General features: G+C 39.4%; 5 protein-coding genes across 5 annotated transcripts; 3 read left to right on the top strand and 2 right to left on the bottom strand.

The window, feature by feature from the left end:
* Positions 1-231: 231 nt before the first annotated feature.
* Positions 232-2,027, top strand: CLUP02_16149 (uncharacterized protein; the record flags this gene model as incomplete). Its single annotated transcript, XM_049295073.1, has 4 exons — positions 232-589; positions 679-878; positions 935-1,347; positions 1,430-2,027. 4 exons carry the CDS (start codon positions 232-234, stop codon positions 2,025-2,027), a joined length of 1,569 nt encoding a protein of 522 aa, XP_049152220.1.
* Positions 2,028-3,774: 1,747 nt separating this feature from the next.
* On the top strand, positions 3,775-3,986 carry CLUP02_16148 (uncharacterized protein; the record flags this gene model as incomplete). The annotated part of the gene is made up of 2 exons (XM_049295072.1): positions 3,775-3,886; positions 3,952-3,986. The coding sequence occupies 2 exons, from the start codon at positions 3,775-3,777 to the stop codon at positions 3,984-3,986; spliced, it is 147 nt and encodes a 48-aa protein (XP_049152219.1).
* A 9,917-nt stretch (positions 3,987-13,903) lies between these two features.
* Positions 13,904-14,357, top strand: CLUP02_16147 (uncharacterized protein; the record flags this gene model as incomplete). Its single annotated transcript, XM_049295071.1, has 2 exons — positions 13,904-13,941; positions 13,997-14,357. 2 exons carry the CDS (start codon positions 13,904-13,906, stop codon positions 14,355-14,357), a joined length of 399 nt encoding a protein of 132 aa, XP_049152218.1.
* Positions 14,358-14,475: 118 nt separating this feature from the next.
* Positions 14,476-15,564, bottom strand: CLUP02_16146 (uncharacterized protein; the record flags this gene model as incomplete). Its single annotated transcript, XM_049295070.1, has 2 exons — positions 14,476-14,873; positions 15,261-15,564. The coding sequence occupies 2 exons, from the start codon at positions 15,562-15,564 to the stop codon at positions 14,476-14,478; spliced, it is 702 nt and encodes a 233-aa protein (XP_049152217.1).
* Positions 15,565-16,372: 808 nt separating this feature from the next.
* CLUP02_16145 (NmrA-like family protein) lies at positions 16,373-17,313 on the bottom strand (the record flags this gene model as incomplete). The annotated part of the gene is made up of 2 exons (XM_049295069.1): positions 16,373-16,717; positions 16,765-17,313. 2 exons carry the CDS (start codon positions 17,311-17,313, stop codon positions 16,373-16,375), a joined length of 894 nt encoding a protein of 297 aa, XP_049152216.1.
* Positions 17,314-17,323: the final 10 nt, after the last annotated feature.

Here is a 17,323-nt window from a genome sequence, read left to right as displayed (position 1 = left end):
TACTCAATGACGGGGCCTCGTGGGTTTGAGAAGCAGTGCGACCTTTCGTAGCATGATCGAAACATGCTGATTTACAACCCGGTGAAATCGCTCCATGTCCATCTGATGTGAATTGGCGGCAATTGCACCTTGCATCGTCGGCCCGCAACCTGTATTCAGTGCCGCCTCTTCGGTAGACCCGCAACTTTCGGCCGCTGTATACAAGGCACCGCACTACACAAACTCCACGCCATGCCCCGGCCGCCGGTACGCCCCGAAGACCGAAAAAGGTCCACCAGGGCCTGCACGGCGTGCCGAGCGACCAAGAAGCGATGCGACGCAGCCCAGCCATGTCGACCATGCGTCAAACGCGGAGTAGGCTCGTCCTGCACCTATTCTCAACATGTCAGGGCTCGTCGCGCACCGCCGAATCAATCTTCGGCCGCTTCAGGGACTCGGCAGCGTGATCAGGTGTCCCCTTTACTCTTTCAACGGCAAGAATCATCTTTGCAAGATGAGAACGAGACCGCAGCCTCGTCAACGTCCGGCAAGACGGTCACGCCGCCTGGTCCGCGCCCGGTGATGATGTACACCTGTAGTGGAGAAAAAGGTACGATTTTCATATCGAGCGCCGCTTCAGCAACGATATTGAGGCGTCCTAAGGCGTTCCACACTGAGCTAACAGTTCGAAATCCAAAGTATTCGTCGGAAATGCGTCAGCCATTGCGTTCTTACAATACCTGCGAGGAAGCTTGCGTATCCTTGGTCCAGGGTTCACGATTAGTCAGGGATGTCACCGCATGTTCGAGGCACAAGTTCCTGTGCAGCAGACCGATGACTTCTCAGATGACATTGAAAACGCTGAGAGAAAAACCCTGGTTCAACGCTACCTTGACGCCGTGAGTCGAAGCTCTCATGACTTGTTTAACTGAGTGCGGAGTTGACGAAGCCGCAGTCTAGTGGACTCCTTGATTTGTTCGATGAATCAAATATCGAAGAACTTATCATTCTGGCCCAGGAACCGTGTACGGAGTCTCAAAGGTCCAACTCTACTTTCAATTCAGGGAGGCTTCTGTGCCTCTACATGATGGTTGCGATTGGTGCCCAATGTCGTGGTCAGATAGGAGATGCACCCAAAGCTTTTCGTTACTTCTCAGAAGCACGCAAGCTGTCGTTCGAAGGAATGTTGAGCGATCCCACACTGAACACCGCTCGCGGCTTTGTGTTAATGGCCTTCTATATGTTTGGCGCTTGTCGTCGCAACTCTGCGTTTATGTACCTTGGGGTTGCCACAAAGGCGGCGTCGGTTATGGGCTTGCACATGGCAGAGCAGTTTCAGTCTCTTTCGGAGAGCGAGCGAAGTCTGAGGTACGATATTATTCCCTTCATGTCTCTCAACTTCCCTTTCATCCATACAAAGAATCAAATTAGAAGCTGACGTACCACCAAGGTCTCGGGTCGATAAGAGCATACGACTTTTTGACGTTGTGTGTAGCTCAATCCTCGGAAGACCAACAAGTGTAGCACCTTGCCGACTGAGAAGAAGCGTAAAGCTTCATGAGAACCGACATCGAAATCTGTCAGTAGACGCGGCATGCACATTTGCCACAATTCTGAACAGGATCGTCGACACTCTAACCGAAGAATCTGAGTTGGGCATGATCAGAGCACAACAATTCCTCGATGAAATTAGACATTGGAGTAAGGACCTGCCAACAGCTTTGCGCCAACGTCCAAAGAGAGGAACCGCCCACTCTCATCATTCTCAAAACCGAGAGATAGCTATTGGAAATATCCACGTCGCATGTACCTACTACTTTGGCATTATCCTGACAACTCGCGAGTTTTTAATCCACCATATCATGCCGCGAATCAACAAAGACACGTCACTCATGGACGACCACGATGATGAAGGAGGGGGAGAAGATGAGAAGAGTGTTGCTGAACTATCTGATGCCTGTGTGGATGCTGCTGTGTTCATGGCCGAGATGTGTGCTGACGCTCTGGACTCGCGCACAATCATGGGCAACATGTGTATACTGAAGTAAGCCCTTTTGATCTTGTCCAAATATGCGTGTTACTAATGTTTGGTTCAGGGCTTGGTTATTTGCCGCCGGTCTTGTCCTTGGCTTCTCACTACTCGCCCCTGACGTTCCCCAAAACCGTGGAAAGTCTTTCCATAGCGCGCTACGTGTTCTGGACTTTCTGGGTCATTTGAGTCCCCAAGCAGCACAATATCACCGGCTTCTCACAAGTTTTTCACAAGCCATCGACTCCTTCAAGACCAATTCGCCGGTCGAGCAACACCATGCGGGTGCCCCATACGTTGAAAGACTTTTATCATTCAATTTAGCGGAGAGTCCTGAGACTCATAGACAGGGAGAGACGTCGCAGCTACGCGAAAGCATCGAGCATGGCAGAATTCCAGAACGATCTGAAAGAGCAGGTGATGCTATTGCAGACTTAGGTGATCGGCAAGACCTTTTGTTTTTTGACCCAACCGCATCTGGCGGGGAAGACTTGATGCTGAGTCTTCTTTGGGACGATGGCGATGTTGCCTTTGGAGAGTCAAGTGCTTTCGATATGTCAATGGGATACGGCTAAGCGCGGGCCAGTGGGTGTGTGAATGCTACATGTACCAAAATTAGCGAGTTGGCGGAAAACGAAGCCAGGTCTTCGCCTTGAGGGCATTGGACAACTTTGGACCACCAAACAAAGCAGACGTGGGAATACCCTATACAGGTCTGAGTACTGAAATCTATATAATGGGATAGAGCTCCCGGCTATATTGCTATCCACGGTCGGGCACTACTTGCATGCATCCGTGCACGTGTGAAAGCTCTGACGTCAAGTAACAAGGCATAGATACTCAGCCGGCGACTTCTTGACCAACCCAAGTTTACAAGCGTGGAAACCCTTGCACCTGCAAGAATGGCGATGAGACTTGCCCTCGCAATCACGTTGAGATCGACGCGCCTTGTAGAATCTGACAGTGTTCGTAGCCGCCAACATTTGAATCCGAACTAAAGGTTAGAGTTCTGTCCTTGTTACAAGAAATGGTTTCGGACGGCTAAGTTCAAGTGATACTCTTGGGGAAGCTGATGGGTCCTTACATCGGATGACAGGGGATCTCCATGCCAAGCGTGGTTTTGGAAGAGAAAAACTGCCCGTCTTTACCGGCGGACTTCTCCGGATCGCCGTAGAAGTCACAGTAATGCTGTGTTGAAGTCTGAAAGTTGCCATGGAATGAACACAGTCGATGCACCGTGACAATAATTCGTACCATAACATTTTGCCCATGCGAGCGCTGTCAAAGGTTTGAGTGATCCGATTTGATGTATACTTATGAGCTGTTCCTGCATCTTATGACATCGAGAGATTCTACGTAAGCCTGCCCCCCTCCTACAAGAGTTGCGAGGAAAAGTCTCCAGTTCCGAGCAGCGGCGGCACTGTATATAGAAAGATGAGTAGATATGAAGCATGTGTGGCTCATTCAACAGAATGTCAGATGCACCACTGTGTACAAAGTATGGAAGTCTTTGCCAAGTGGTTGGCGACCGCGAGTATCAAACGAGCTCAAACCTGAGGATTCTTATTACCTGACTCGTCAGCATTTGTTGCTTACCTCTTGATTCCGTACAATGAACTGTTACAGGCATAAAGGCAGTCTGACCTCCTCGAACTACTCACAACATCTCGTCTTTCTATCCCATCATCAAAGCCAAACACCACAACTATATATCACTGCAGTACTCTTTACCGAGAACGTTGACCGTTTCAATCCAATCTACCACGATGCGTTTCCAGATCGTTTTCGCTATTCTGGCTACATACGCTGCATCCGCTATGGCGGGTGCTTGCGAGGACTGCCAGCGAACATGTCCTAGGCCCAGCGAGGCTGAGTGCAGTAAGCCATTTGCGACTCTGGTTTAGAAAAATCAACGAAATACTGACGTATCACTCGTTCTCTAGACACTCTTTGCGCTCCCATCTGCAATGCAAAATAAAGTAGACAGGCTTGGTGCTTCTTTTTACTCCAGCCTGACGGGCCACATCTACGTAGCAGGCAGCGATCATATTCTATGAGGGCAACCCGGGAGCCCTTCCCCAGTGTACTTCTCTTTGGAAAGGTTGGATTTAACTTTGACGGTGATTTAGCCAGAGCTGAACAATGACAACTCGATTTTGCATCGCAACTAGACTGCGCCAGGCGAGTCAACTTCAACGCAGCGATTGTGATTTAACGTCTACTCTGAGGTCTTAGAGTGTGTAGCCTATGAGAAAGATTCATACTCTCCGTGATGCTAGACCTTCGTCTCGCCCCTATTGCCAGTAGGAGTGTGATACCTGCGATTGCATGGCTCCGCACGTGTTTGATACACATCAGCCCCTAGCCGATTATTTATTACTCCCGCATGGTTTATAATACATCATACAATGGGAGTCTATCATGGATATATGGTTGAGATTATCGGAAGCATTCGCCAAAGAGATGCAACTACGGGTATAGGAGTCATCTAGTGGAAAGTTATGGCCATTATTGCATATGATTGAGTCCAGTTCTAGAATCTACCTCGAGATCAAAGCCTTGAAAACTCTAGCTTTCAATCGCTCGTTTAACTTTGAATTTTATAGGAGAATTTACGTCTCTTTATGGTATGGTACTACGAGAGACGCTAAGCTGGTGTATGTTTATCATGAGCTTCGTGCCTCAGTTTGAAATAAAAGCTTCGCAAATTCAGGTTTCTCACCTCTGTCAGTTAGGAAGAGCACGTTTTCGATTGCTATCGCTATCACTGGCTCAATGAAAGTGTACATCTACAGGACACTCTCTCGTGTTGTCATTCTAGCCAATGCCCAATGTGTTGTCACTTACTAATAGGTAAAGCGAGGGTAAATTGCTAGACTTTGTGCCAGAACTTAGGCAAACGGATCAGTCGACTTTGGAGTCAACGCACTTGACAAGAGGCGAGCAATGTCTACACGGATCATGTTACTTTTGTGCCGTAGTATGGACTAGTCGTCTGCCGGCGCAGATTCCATCACCACTTCATTTAGTTGCAGGCCTAGTTCGGCCCTTTTCAAGGCTAAATCCTTGAAGGGGTTAGGTAGTTGAACCCTGCACCACAACAGCGTGGTGTTGGGTAGGTATATCCTAGATATTAGGCAAGCCTTTGGGCTGTTTCCAAGCTTCAACTACAGAGATTATAAAAGGTTGCAAGTGTCAAATCAAGTCTACGCTGAGATGAACGCCTTGAATACAGCTTCTCAAGTTAAGTTGAGGTACTACAAGTGACACTCATGTTGAACATGTACGCAAGTGCCATGAAATGCGTGATTTCCATGCTGGAAAGTGTCAAATGTTCATATTCTGAACAAACAAGCACTCCCCTGATCAATCAGTGCAAGTCGTGGTATTCAACATTATCAAGGACAAAAGGTTAGGTAAACTATCCCATCGACTGCTACAAGGCGACAGTACATCCGAGTGCGGGGAAAGAACTAATCAGGCGTTATTCCTGTTGGTATACACGTAGGCAGGTCAGACCTTTTGGTCGCGACTAGGTCAATAGGTTAGTATAGGTCTATTGCGTGTGTGTGTAGGAGGGGAAGATCGTGGGCAGAGCCCGCGGTCCCTTAGTAGGTATAGGTAGGTAGAAGGGTCCGTCTACACGGGCCCAGACTGCCTACTTACTACCCCTACTTAACTACTTAATAAGGCCCCTTTTTTACCTCGTAATTTAATATTAGTAGTCTTTTATTTTTATAGTAGAAAAGGCTAGAATAGGGGCTAGGTCCCCCACTAATAAGAACTAGTAGTAAAATCTATAGTTAATCCCCTATTTAAAAATACTTAAAGCCGTATACTAAAATTTTAATATAGCTTCTATTATAATTATTTACATAAAAATTTTAATATCCCCTCTTTCCGATTACTTCTTAATCCTTTAATATATATAATTTATATACTTAAATTCCTCGGAAATCGTCGAATCTAACGTAGTTAAAAAAGAGCTTTTTATTAGTTTAACTACGCCCCGAATACGTATATTTCTCTCTAAACCGAAGCCTAAGAAGTATATATATTTACTAAATAACTTATTACTTATAATATATTACTATTTTAATTACGTATTACTTATCTTTTTATTTTAATTATAATAATTCCTTTATTAACGAATCGTTCGAGGGACTTATTTAGTATACTTTTTATAAACTTATTAGCTAGGTTATCGTTATTACTAATTTAATAAATTTTATAAAGCTCGCGGCGTTTATATAATTACCTAAGTATTATAATATTTATTATAAAGCGCTTTTCCTTTATAATACCTAGCTTAATAAGGTATTTATATAATAAGTATAAATCTATATAAACTATAATAAGGATTTTTAAAACGTTAAGTTATTTAGTAATAAAGTTTAGGGTAATTAAAATAGTATAGGTAACGTTAATACTTATAACTATTCCGTAAACCTCTAATATTAATACGCTCCGGGTAATCCTTTTATTTTTTATAAAGTTATAGTGAACAATATTATTATTAATTATAAAGCTCTCGTTAATCTATTCTTTATTTATAAAAATAATAATGTAACCTAGTTATAAAGTATAATTAACGTTATTTACGAATAACCTATTTATAAAAATAAAGAGTTTAGCTATAGTTAGATTTAATAGTACGAATATAAGCCCTTAGTTTAAGTAATTTATTTATTATTTAATATAATAGTTTAGTATAGCGTAGTTAATAAACGACGGATCTACTTAGTATTAAGTAGTAAATAACGTATTAAAAGCTACCTCTAGTTAGTAAATTAATATAATATAAGTACCTCGAGCTCGCTACTTAATAAATTATTATTTAGCGTTTAATACTAAGGAGTTAACCTACTTAAGCTTCTTCCTTTAGTTCTTTTATTTAAATACTATATTAATACTTTTTAATAAAATAATCCCGCCGTTAAAAATAAGCGGCTCGTTAGTTAATAATTAGTATTTTAGTTTAGTTAGTAGCTTAGTACGCTTAAGCTTAGTTTTTTCTTTTTAACTAAAAATCTTATTTAATAATTTAATAATATTATTAGTCTATATATTAATAATATTAAATAATCCGCTTTTTTTTATTAAGACTAATAAGTATAGATCGAACGTAAATATTATTATTTAGAATATCTTTAAATAATATTTACTATATATTACTTATTAATAAGTGCTAAATTTTACGAGATTATGTAATAATTATACGACGTATAAAATAGTACCCTTAGGGTATAGATAACGGATCCGAGCTAGTAATTAGGTAAAAACTTTATAATAAAGAGGTTAGCTTAGTTATATATATACTTAAGTAATATTTTATAACTAAATAACGTAGCCTTTTTAAATTAGGGTCGGGGCTAGGGCGAGGATTAGATATTAACTAGTTCTTTAAATTATTAATAATTACGTAAAGATCTCTTTTTTTCCCGCGTTATTATACTCTTATATAACTAAATAAGACTTTTTAATAAAGTTAAGTCCTAGGTTCTTAATCTTATTAATAAATCGAGACTTAAATATCCTTATATCCTTATACTTAGGGCTAAGTTAAACGAATTTAATTACCCCTCTTTTTATTAATCCTAAAAGCTCCTTATTAATAAATTCTATAAAAAGTGCTCTTAGGGTAGTAATAATACCCTTATTATAGAGCTTAATAACTAGCTTAAGATTTACTTCCTTTTTAAATATAAAGTAGGTTATAATTATAAAAATATTACCGCGGCCGCGCTATATTAATATTTTTCTAATCCTCTTATTTTATAATAAAGGGTCGTTATTAATTATAATAATAATTTTATTAAGGACTTTATTTATAGCGGTATTATTATTAATTAGCTAGTTAATTACGGGGATTAGTAAGTAATTAACGTACTTTATTATTATAACTAGCGGCTCGGGGTCGACCTCCTCTAAGTACTAGGGTTTAACTATAGTAGCTTAAAAGCTTATTAAGCCGTAAAATAATTCTATTATATAAGTAATATTATTTATTAAAACGAGTTTAAATAGGCCTTTTTATCCCTTACTTTCTCGCTAGACTTTAATATTTAATTATAGTAATAAATTAATAATATAAGAAATATTTAGTCCGTTTTAAGTAACTAATACTTTACTTACTTACTTATTAATATAAAGTTTATAGACTTCTCTTATTACTTTTTTAATTACTTTTATATATTAAGTAATATCTAATAACGGTAGAGATTTATTAAAAGTGCGTAAAAAAGCTCCGAAAATAAGGAATATAAGAACGAGGCCATTTAGGCTAACTATATTATTAACTACTTTAATTACGGCCTAAAGTATAACCTCTGCGCTTATTAATAAGTATTTATTTTAAATAATATTATATACTTTTTTAAATACTGCGTAGTATTTCTTAGCTTTATTAATACTATTATAAGCTTTAATAAGTACTTCCTTAACCTTAATAAATATAGATTTAATAAAAAATTTAAACTCTATAGCGCTAAAGTTCTTATTAATATTTATAATAATCTAATTCGGTAAACCGAGGTAAACGTTAATTTAATATAACTAAAGAGCCTCCTATATATACTTCGTAATTATATTCGCGAGGAACCTTACTACTTAAAAAGAAGTAGTAGTATTAATAACGTAAAATGCTAATCGGTTAGTACCCTTATAATTTATTAAGTATATTACGTTAATTATAACTTTATAATTAAAATCGTAATTATCTCGTAAAGTAAATTTAAATTAGCTAGGGGTAGTAGCGTTAAGTTAGTATTATTAATAGATTTTCGTAAGCTTTTCGAGGGCTATGATCTTTATATTATTACTAAATTACTAAAGTAGCTTTAAGAAATAAAGAACTGAAGAGTAGCCGAAGTACTAATATAAGTAGCGTAATTCGCCCTTTATTAAATAATTAATAATAGCTTTTTTATTATCAAAAAATAAAAGCTAAGGGTATCCCTATTTATAAATAATAAGTACTATAATATCTCCCTTAACTAGTAAGTTATTAATATTATTAAAGTATATTCCTAGCTTATCTATATCCCTTAAGTAGTATAAAAAAGGAGTATCAGTTAATAAGACGTAAAAAGTAATATTATTAAATAGGGTACTAATAACTATAGATTTTAATAACTTTATAGGTTCGCCGTTATTAAATCGAATACTTACCTCGCTAGTTCTAAAAGTATTAAGAGTAACTTCGGGTCGTTATTATTATAATACGAGGAGTTAAGGGTAGTTTATAATTAAGAATTCCGTAGTATTAATATTAAGTATAATACTTTAAAAATCCCTTAATAAGTACCTCTTATCTAACGAGAAAAAGGTTATTAGTTCTATAGGCTTAGTTAACTCGTTAATAAAAATAATATTAATAAGGCTATACTTTATTACCTAAGTAATAAGAATATTTATAAGGGTTCTATTATTAATAATAGTCGTAAAGTATATTATTAAAATCTAGACTTCGTTCTCGTAATTATCCTTATAGTTAAAGTCAAAGCTATTAAAATATTAAATTATAATATTATTATCGTTATTATTATTAATAAGGGCGGTTCCCTTATAAAAAGCGAGGAACTATAAGTATAAGCTTAGTATAGATCTCTTATTTCTTTTTTTATTATTTTTATACTTCTTATATACCTAACGTCGCTCTTTTTCTAAGTACTTAGTTAATTAATAGCCGGTTTTATAATAAACGAAATACTTTTTATTAGTAGTGCCGCGGCCGTGTTAGTTTTATTTATTAAATCGGGTCTTTTTATTAAAGCTATTATAAATATAATTAGTTTAGTAAGTAGCGGGGACCTTTTTATTATAAGTATTATTTTAAAAATACTATTATTACTTATTACGGTCGCGCTCTCTTTTTATAATATTAATTAAAGTACTAAGTTAGTAATAGATATTAGTAAATATAAGTACTAAGTTAAGTATAATAAGTCTATATTTTAATATATTACTTACGTAATAGAGAAGTTAATTACTTATATTAAAAATAGATCCCTAGGTAGCTAGTGCCTCGTAAAGGATTATAATATAGTTAATTAGCGCTTATAAAATTTATTAATTCGACTTACTTAGGTTCTTACGAACTATAAAATATTAATAAAAGTTATAGAGCTTAGCGAGGTAGTTTTAATAGCTCGTAAGTAGCTTAAAGTATTCTTAAGTCCTTTAGTATATTATATCAAAACTAAGTAAGTTAAAAATATTACTAAATTAGTTAAAATAAAAAGTTAATACCCTTCCTTTAAATATATTTAAAAAAGTACTAGAATAGTATTATTCGCTAATTCCTACTTATTAATATAGTATTTTAAAAATCCGAAGCTTCTTACTAAAAATATCGTACTTCTTATTACTATACTTATTTTTATTATTATAAAGCTTAGCGGGGTTAATTAATTAGCGGGTATTAAATATAATATCGTCTTTAGTTTTTATATTAAAATATAGTATTTAACGGGGTAGATTTTGCTATTAAGTAATAATAACTTTATTCTCTAGTTTTTTTTCTTCTTTTTTTTAAAGAGGTAATAAGTTAGTTAGTTAATAGCGAGGCTAAAATTAGAATTTTAATTATTAAGATTAAGTAAGTTAGAGTTATATAGATTCCCTTACTATTTCTCTAACTTATTAAATAAGATCGTTAGTATTTATTAATTATAAGAGTAATAAGTAGAGGAAGTAAGGATTATAATATAATATATTAAAGTATTTAATACGGCTATAATAAGCTACGATCTTTTTAAAAATTTAAGTAGAGAAATATTAAGTATTAAGGGCACTAGTAATCTTTTTTATTATTTAATTACGATCTTTAATTATTAAATTAATACCGTTATTTATAAAAAAGTCTCTTAGCTTTTTAAGAATCGTACTTTTTATTTTTAAAAAGTCCCCTACTTCTTAGCTTTAAAAATCGATTTTAAAATCCTTTTATAGCTCCTTGCTCGTTAAGCCGTTTTAATAATAATATTTTATTATATAAAAAATAAAAATATTAAGCTTTTTATCGTTCGTAAGGGCGGGTATAATATTAAATAAGCCCTATTAAGTTAGGTTAACGTAGTCCTATTAGTAAATTAAAATTAAGTATAGTTCCGTAATTTAAGAGTATAAGTAGGCTAAAGGTAATATTAACTAATTATTAAACATTTCTTATTTATTATTAAGGCTAGTAGTTATTATAATATATTTACGAAGTAGGTTATATAATAAAAGATTATTATAGGATATAATCGTTATATTATAATTATAATATAACGTTAATTAAGTTAAAAAGAGTAATAAGTCGGTCGTAGCGATCGTTTTAATAATAATAAGCAGGCTATTATTATTAATTAAAAAATTCTACTCTTTTAACGAGGTATATAAATAGAAGGTTATTAAAGTTAATAAAAAGTTATAAAAAGGGAAGAAAGGTTTTTTATAACCGTATTTTTAATAATAAATAGAGGATTCCGTCGGTTACTAATTAATAATTTTTTTTAATATTTCTTATACCTTATTTTATTAATCTAGTCTTAGAGCTTTTATTAAGTTAGAAAGAGGTAGATTTATTAATAATATAAAATAGATCCTTATTACTATTACTATTAAGATCTTTTTTTTTCTTTAGTATTTTAAAATACTTTATTATTAATAAGAGATTTATTATTAATATATTTATAATCTTAAAAGTCTTATTATTACTAAGCACTAGTACGCTAGCGATCGTTAAATTAATTTCTTAGTAGTTAATCTCCTTTTACTTATTATTAGTTTAAAATAGTGCTTAATTATAATATATTTAAAATAGATTTTTTTATAAACGGTTTAATTAAAGGGAAGTTAGTAATAATAATAAAGCTAATAAAAATAATATTAATAATAAAGGCGAGGTTAATAGTAATAATAAAGTAGTTAATCTTTTTATAATAATAGTTTTAATAAAAAAAATCGTATATAATAGAGCGCGCTCTTAACGGCCTATAACTAGTTAATTAATCGTTAGCTAGTAATAATAGAGGAGAGCTAAGGTAGTATAAACTAGGCCGCTTATTATTAATTAAATAAATAGAACTAAGTTAATAAGTTAGAATAGCTAGTAAGGTAGGTTAAAGCTATCTCTTTTATAGTTATATCTTTACTAACCTATAGTAAAAATATATATATAATTTAATTACTAATTAATATTAATATATACGTAGGTAAGTTAGACCTTTTAATTATAACTAGGTTAATAGGTTAGTATAGGTCTATTGCGTATGTATATAAGAGGGGAAGATCGTGGGCAGAGCCCGTCGTCCCTTAGTGGGTATAGGTAGGTAGAAGGGTCCGTTTGCACGGGCCCAGACTGCCTACCTACCACCCCTACCTAACTACTTAATAGGGCCCCTTTTCTGCCTCGTAATCCAATAATTCCGATTTATTTCCACTATATCCGCAAATCAAAAAATTCATATCTCAGAGAATTTGGAGAAAGGCTGGAGACCATTGTACTGTCGCCTTGCAGCAGTCGATGGGATAGATCTTAGCCATGGCCAGTAACTAATCAGATCGCTTCTTGAGACTCTGATATGTACCTTTCACAGATGCCCCCAAGACTAGAAATGCGTTACAACAAAGGACTCATCCACACCCCCGAGACTGTGTTTTTCATTTTACTCGTACTCCGACTTGTATGAGAATGATGACACTCCAGAATGATGTATCTAGTAATTATCATCCCATGAAAGTTCTCCAGAGTTTCTGAATGAGGCGTTCTTACTTTTGCACTCACCCATTGAGAACTCATAATATGCTTATGTTGTAATCACTTAGCCTTAAGGGCCTTATCAGTAATCCTGGAAACCTTAGTGCCACGAGGAGTAATTGATCGCTCAAAGTTAGCTAGGTGTTTCATGATGGGCTTTGACTACTTCTCGCAAAAAGGGTGATGTGCGGCTATGATTCAACTAATTGCAGAACCTCCATCTAGCTTTTGTTCTAATAGCTATTACTGGTTTTGAAAGGACCACTTGGATTGCCTCGACGTGAGATCAGTCTGATGCATCCCGAGAATGACAGCTCCCCTAACTGGCATTCATCGCTCAAAACCAGGTATGCGGTTTGTTGATCTCGATGATGAAACCCCATGATCCCCTTGACGCGTCTTCTCGGCCGATGAACAGCATGCATCGAGCCGAAGAGGAGGTGCCCGTCGGCTCATAGTCCTCACTAACGGGTGGTTTTTTCTCGTGAGAGCTGAAGTAATTTCTTCTGCTCCTGTTTAAGAATTTGTCAGCGGGCAAGTTGCGACGGGCGAACGCGTTGCGCGCAGCCATGGTGGCCCCCTTTTTATGAAACACGCGCAAGGATCTGGAACACCAACGGCTCCGTCTGACATTGACGAACACACGTCATCCGAACGTGGACGATCGTTTGGGAAAAAGTTATGCTTCCCTAACTCCCCCTTCCCTTTTTCTAGAATTAGCTGCAGGACTGCAAGCCCCCTTCATCAACCCTTACCTGCGGGCTGCGGCTGGCAGGTTGATGAGGCGCGGCCGAAAAGATGAGACGACAAGCACACAGATAGATCCCCCATCGGCATTTCCGTCAGGCGCTACTGCCACAAGGAGGCCAACATCAGACGCTTGACAGCTGGAGAATTTGTGGAAGGCCGCGAGTCACGGATAGCCCGCCCACATTACGCTGTGTGGTTGCTACAGTGGTTCGTTGCATGTTGAGGTTGCCATGAGTTGTCGTTCGCGTGCGCCAAGGTGGCCTCGGGAGTTTGATCTTCGTACATAAAGGCTTATCACCACCAGAGCCAACGTACTCACGATACACAGAGTTTTTTTTTTGACCGCAGCCAAACAATCAAGTCACTCTAGTACTACATTCAACTCGAACGACTTTAACAAGATGAAGAACATTATTTCCTACATCATGATGGCGATCATGTAAGATCTCCCGCCAAACCCTCGAGCCCCGTCGATCCCCAGCTAACATCAATAGGTTCGTCATGGTACAAGCACAGCAGGGTGATATTCAATGCCGCTGCAGGACACACATCACCAACTCCGTGGTACAAACAGGCGGCCAAAAGCTATGCGGTCAAAAGGGCGGCATCCTCAGCAGCAACAGCCAGCTCTGCACCAACCTTTCCCAAAACTTCACCGACACGGACTGCCAGGCATTCGGCGACTCATTCTTTGCGACATGCGGTACGGCTCGTTCGCCAATCAAGAGAGGCATCTACAAGCGCGAAGTTACGCCGATGCAGACGAGACCCAAGAGAGGCTGGCAGTGGGGACAGGAGCCGGTTCACCTGCTCGTGTCCCGGCGTCCGATCCCCCAAAGGTTCTCCAAGAACTGAGATAAGCATTGGGGGCATCAACACATTTACTTTCAACAAGCATTTACGGCTCAATAAGCATTAGCGTCTCAATTATTACATGATTTGAATCTTCAAAGTACTAAAGCTCGTCCTTGATCTAGTCAAGTTCTTCCCGGAGCCTCTTCTCAAAAGTCTGTGCATCCCAATCCGAATCTTCCAGAACGTTGATTTCCTCGCCATGCATGCCGATGAGCTCAGACATTTGCATGTTGTTAAGATCCAGATTCTGGTAGGCTGATTTCCAGGACGGCCCCGGCTGGCGGCCCCATGTCACGCCCCAGGTGATGATCTCCTCTGTTAACTGCACGATGATAGCATCCATGCTCTTCCAGCCACCCGTTGGGAGGCTAATACCTCTCTCTTGGCAAAAGTTGGTGAATCTCTGGTTCGCTCTCCTCGAGATGCACAGGGTGCCCCAGTCGTGTCCCGCAACGATTGTTCCGCCGTCCTCGACACTCCTACGGTCGGCATAGAAGAAGAAGTGAGACTGAGATTCTGTCACGAGATATGGATGTGGTTAATGCTGCCCACATGGAGTGGGCCCGCTTTTTGTGACAGTTATGAGCCCAGCTCCTATCTACTATTGTTACAATGGTTAAGTGCCGCATTATCTATAGGTCGTGCACCCAAAAAGCGAGAGGCGACCGTTCGAGTCTCCGTATAGGCAGGGTTTTTCTAACTAGTCTACTACCTTCGGGGCTAAGGCGCAGTGCAAACGCCTATTGCACGGATAATGGCTCTAGGCGTCTGGGGGGTGTGTCACGAGATATGGATGTGGTTAATGCTGCCCACATGGAGTGGGCCCGCTTTTTGTGACAGATTCCAATGTGGTTTCTAGTTCAAGCTTCTTGTTCATAGGCAAGAGATCCTTTTCAACGGTACCATCTACATCCGAGGTCCAGTGCACGAGTTTTGGCCGGAGGTAGTCGTCTTCTTCGGCAACGACTTCTTCCAGAGCCGAGATCGCAGATGTAAAAGCTTTCTCTTCTTCATTTGTGAGCTTTGTGAGCATATAGACTGGGACGAAGTCGTATTCATTCGTGTCAGCCATATCTGCGGCAGCACTCTGTTGCTCTGCCGTTGCTTCCGACGTTACTGGCGGGGCTTTTGTGAGTAGCGATTCGTGCTGACCCCTCGCGAGTAAGATGCCGGATGAGACTAGGAAGCAAAAGGCCAGTAGCCTCATATCGACTATGATGTACCGTCACAAGATCTTGGAATGGCGCTGACCTCTAAAGTAATTGACAACGAGTGGTAAAAGGTCTCCGCGACCTTAAATACTTGATATGAGCCTATTTTGCCTCCTTGGAGGATTGCGGAAGGAACTTGATGGCTGCCTAGACAAGGTAATGATCCTTCGTTGGACTTACGCCACAATAATGCACCACCTCTGCTGTTGATTTTGCTGGCGCTTCTTGTTAACCTGAATGAGAGCGGATGAGAACTTTGGATATAGCTTCAAAGTCTCGGACCCAATTGCAATGCGCATATGATAGATGCAAACAACACAATTGGGTAGAATGTCTGCATCTGGCGAAGCTTAGAGACCCAGGATCAATATGATGCGTCAATCCACTGAGAAGATCTTTTGTTCACAGATTTCATCCTTTAATGTGATTTCGAAATCCCTGAACACGCTTAGAACCCCAGCCTGACAATGACTTCGGGTAGATGACCATATCAAGCAAAGTTTGGCTTGTCTTCTCCGACATCCCTGAACCTTTTTCATTAACCAGTGCTCTTTCATATAACGGTCTACAATCCGACGTCCAATCGATGGCGAAGACAGATACCTTTGCAAGCTGTCGCGATGCCTCCGCAGACTTCCATTCGGCGACTCAAGGCGACATTACAGTTGGATAACGAATGTATTTGATAGCGGTCTGGAAACAAACTGGTTGCGTAACGTCGTTCGAGATACGTCTCAAGTACCTAAATTAATTGTTGACTTCCAGATCCATCACATCATATCGCTGCATTTCTTTCTCGAGATATCAAAGACCGCTCATCTCGTTCTTCCACCCACTACTCTCCTTCAGCCAAGCCTCAAAAGTCTGTAAACGTGGCTCCTCCTTCCGCAGAACTTGAATATCCGCCCCATAACCTTCAGTTCTAAAGAACTCAAACATCTTGCCTACATCGGCGATAGCCCAGAGCATGCCCTGACCAAAGATGGTGTACGTCTGCGGCATATCGCTGCCGACTACTCTCTTGAAAGTCTCTCTCGCCTGGGCGTAAGTGATACTGTCGCCTGCAAGCGACACAGCTCTCCGATCCCACTGCTCAGGATTCCCAACAGCCTTGGCCGCAAAGAGTCCGATATCCCGCACCGAGACGAGCTGCAAGCTCCGATCGCGGGTAGCGTAGACCACATGGCCGCAAACACCTTGCCAAACATGCCCGGGTTGGTGTTATCCAAGAACGCCGTCGGGCGCAGGATGGTCCAGCGAAACTTTCTGCCATTCTTCTCAAGCTCGTCTGCACGATCACGGAGATACACTTCTATGGCGTGCTTTTGCAAGAAGTGCGGTACATCGGTCGGGTTCACCCATGACTTATCCTCGCCACCACGGTCAACAGACGTCAGCACGATCTGCGAGGCTTCTCCCTTGTCGATGGCGGCATCAACCCAGGCCTTTCCGATGGCGTCCTCATTACCGATGGTAGTCACGACGAAGACTGTGTCGACGCGTGGGTGGGCTTCGAAGACTGGCGCTGGGGAGTCCTTGAGGTCTCCCTTGACGGGCGTGACAGTGACGCCCTTGGCCTTTGCCGTCTCGATGAGGGACTTGATCTTTGCGGACTCGGGGCTTCGTGTAAGGGCGAGGATCTCGAGGGTTGGTGAGCTGGATGGGAGGTCGAGGAGAGCGTCGACGACGGCAGCGCCTTGCTTGCCTGTTGCGCCTAGGACGAGGACCTTTTTGGTGGGAACCATGGTCGTATTG

Source organism: Colletotrichum lupini, chromosome 9 (genome assembly GCF_023278565.1).
Source record: "Colletotrichum lupini chromosome 9, complete sequence".
NCBI lineage: Eukaryota > Fungi > Ascomycota > Sordariomycetes > Glomerellales > Glomerellaceae > Colletotrichum > Colletotrichum lupini.
The sequence above is the reverse complement of the archived record's forward strand: the minus strand, read 5'-3'. Positions and strand labels throughout refer to the sequence as shown.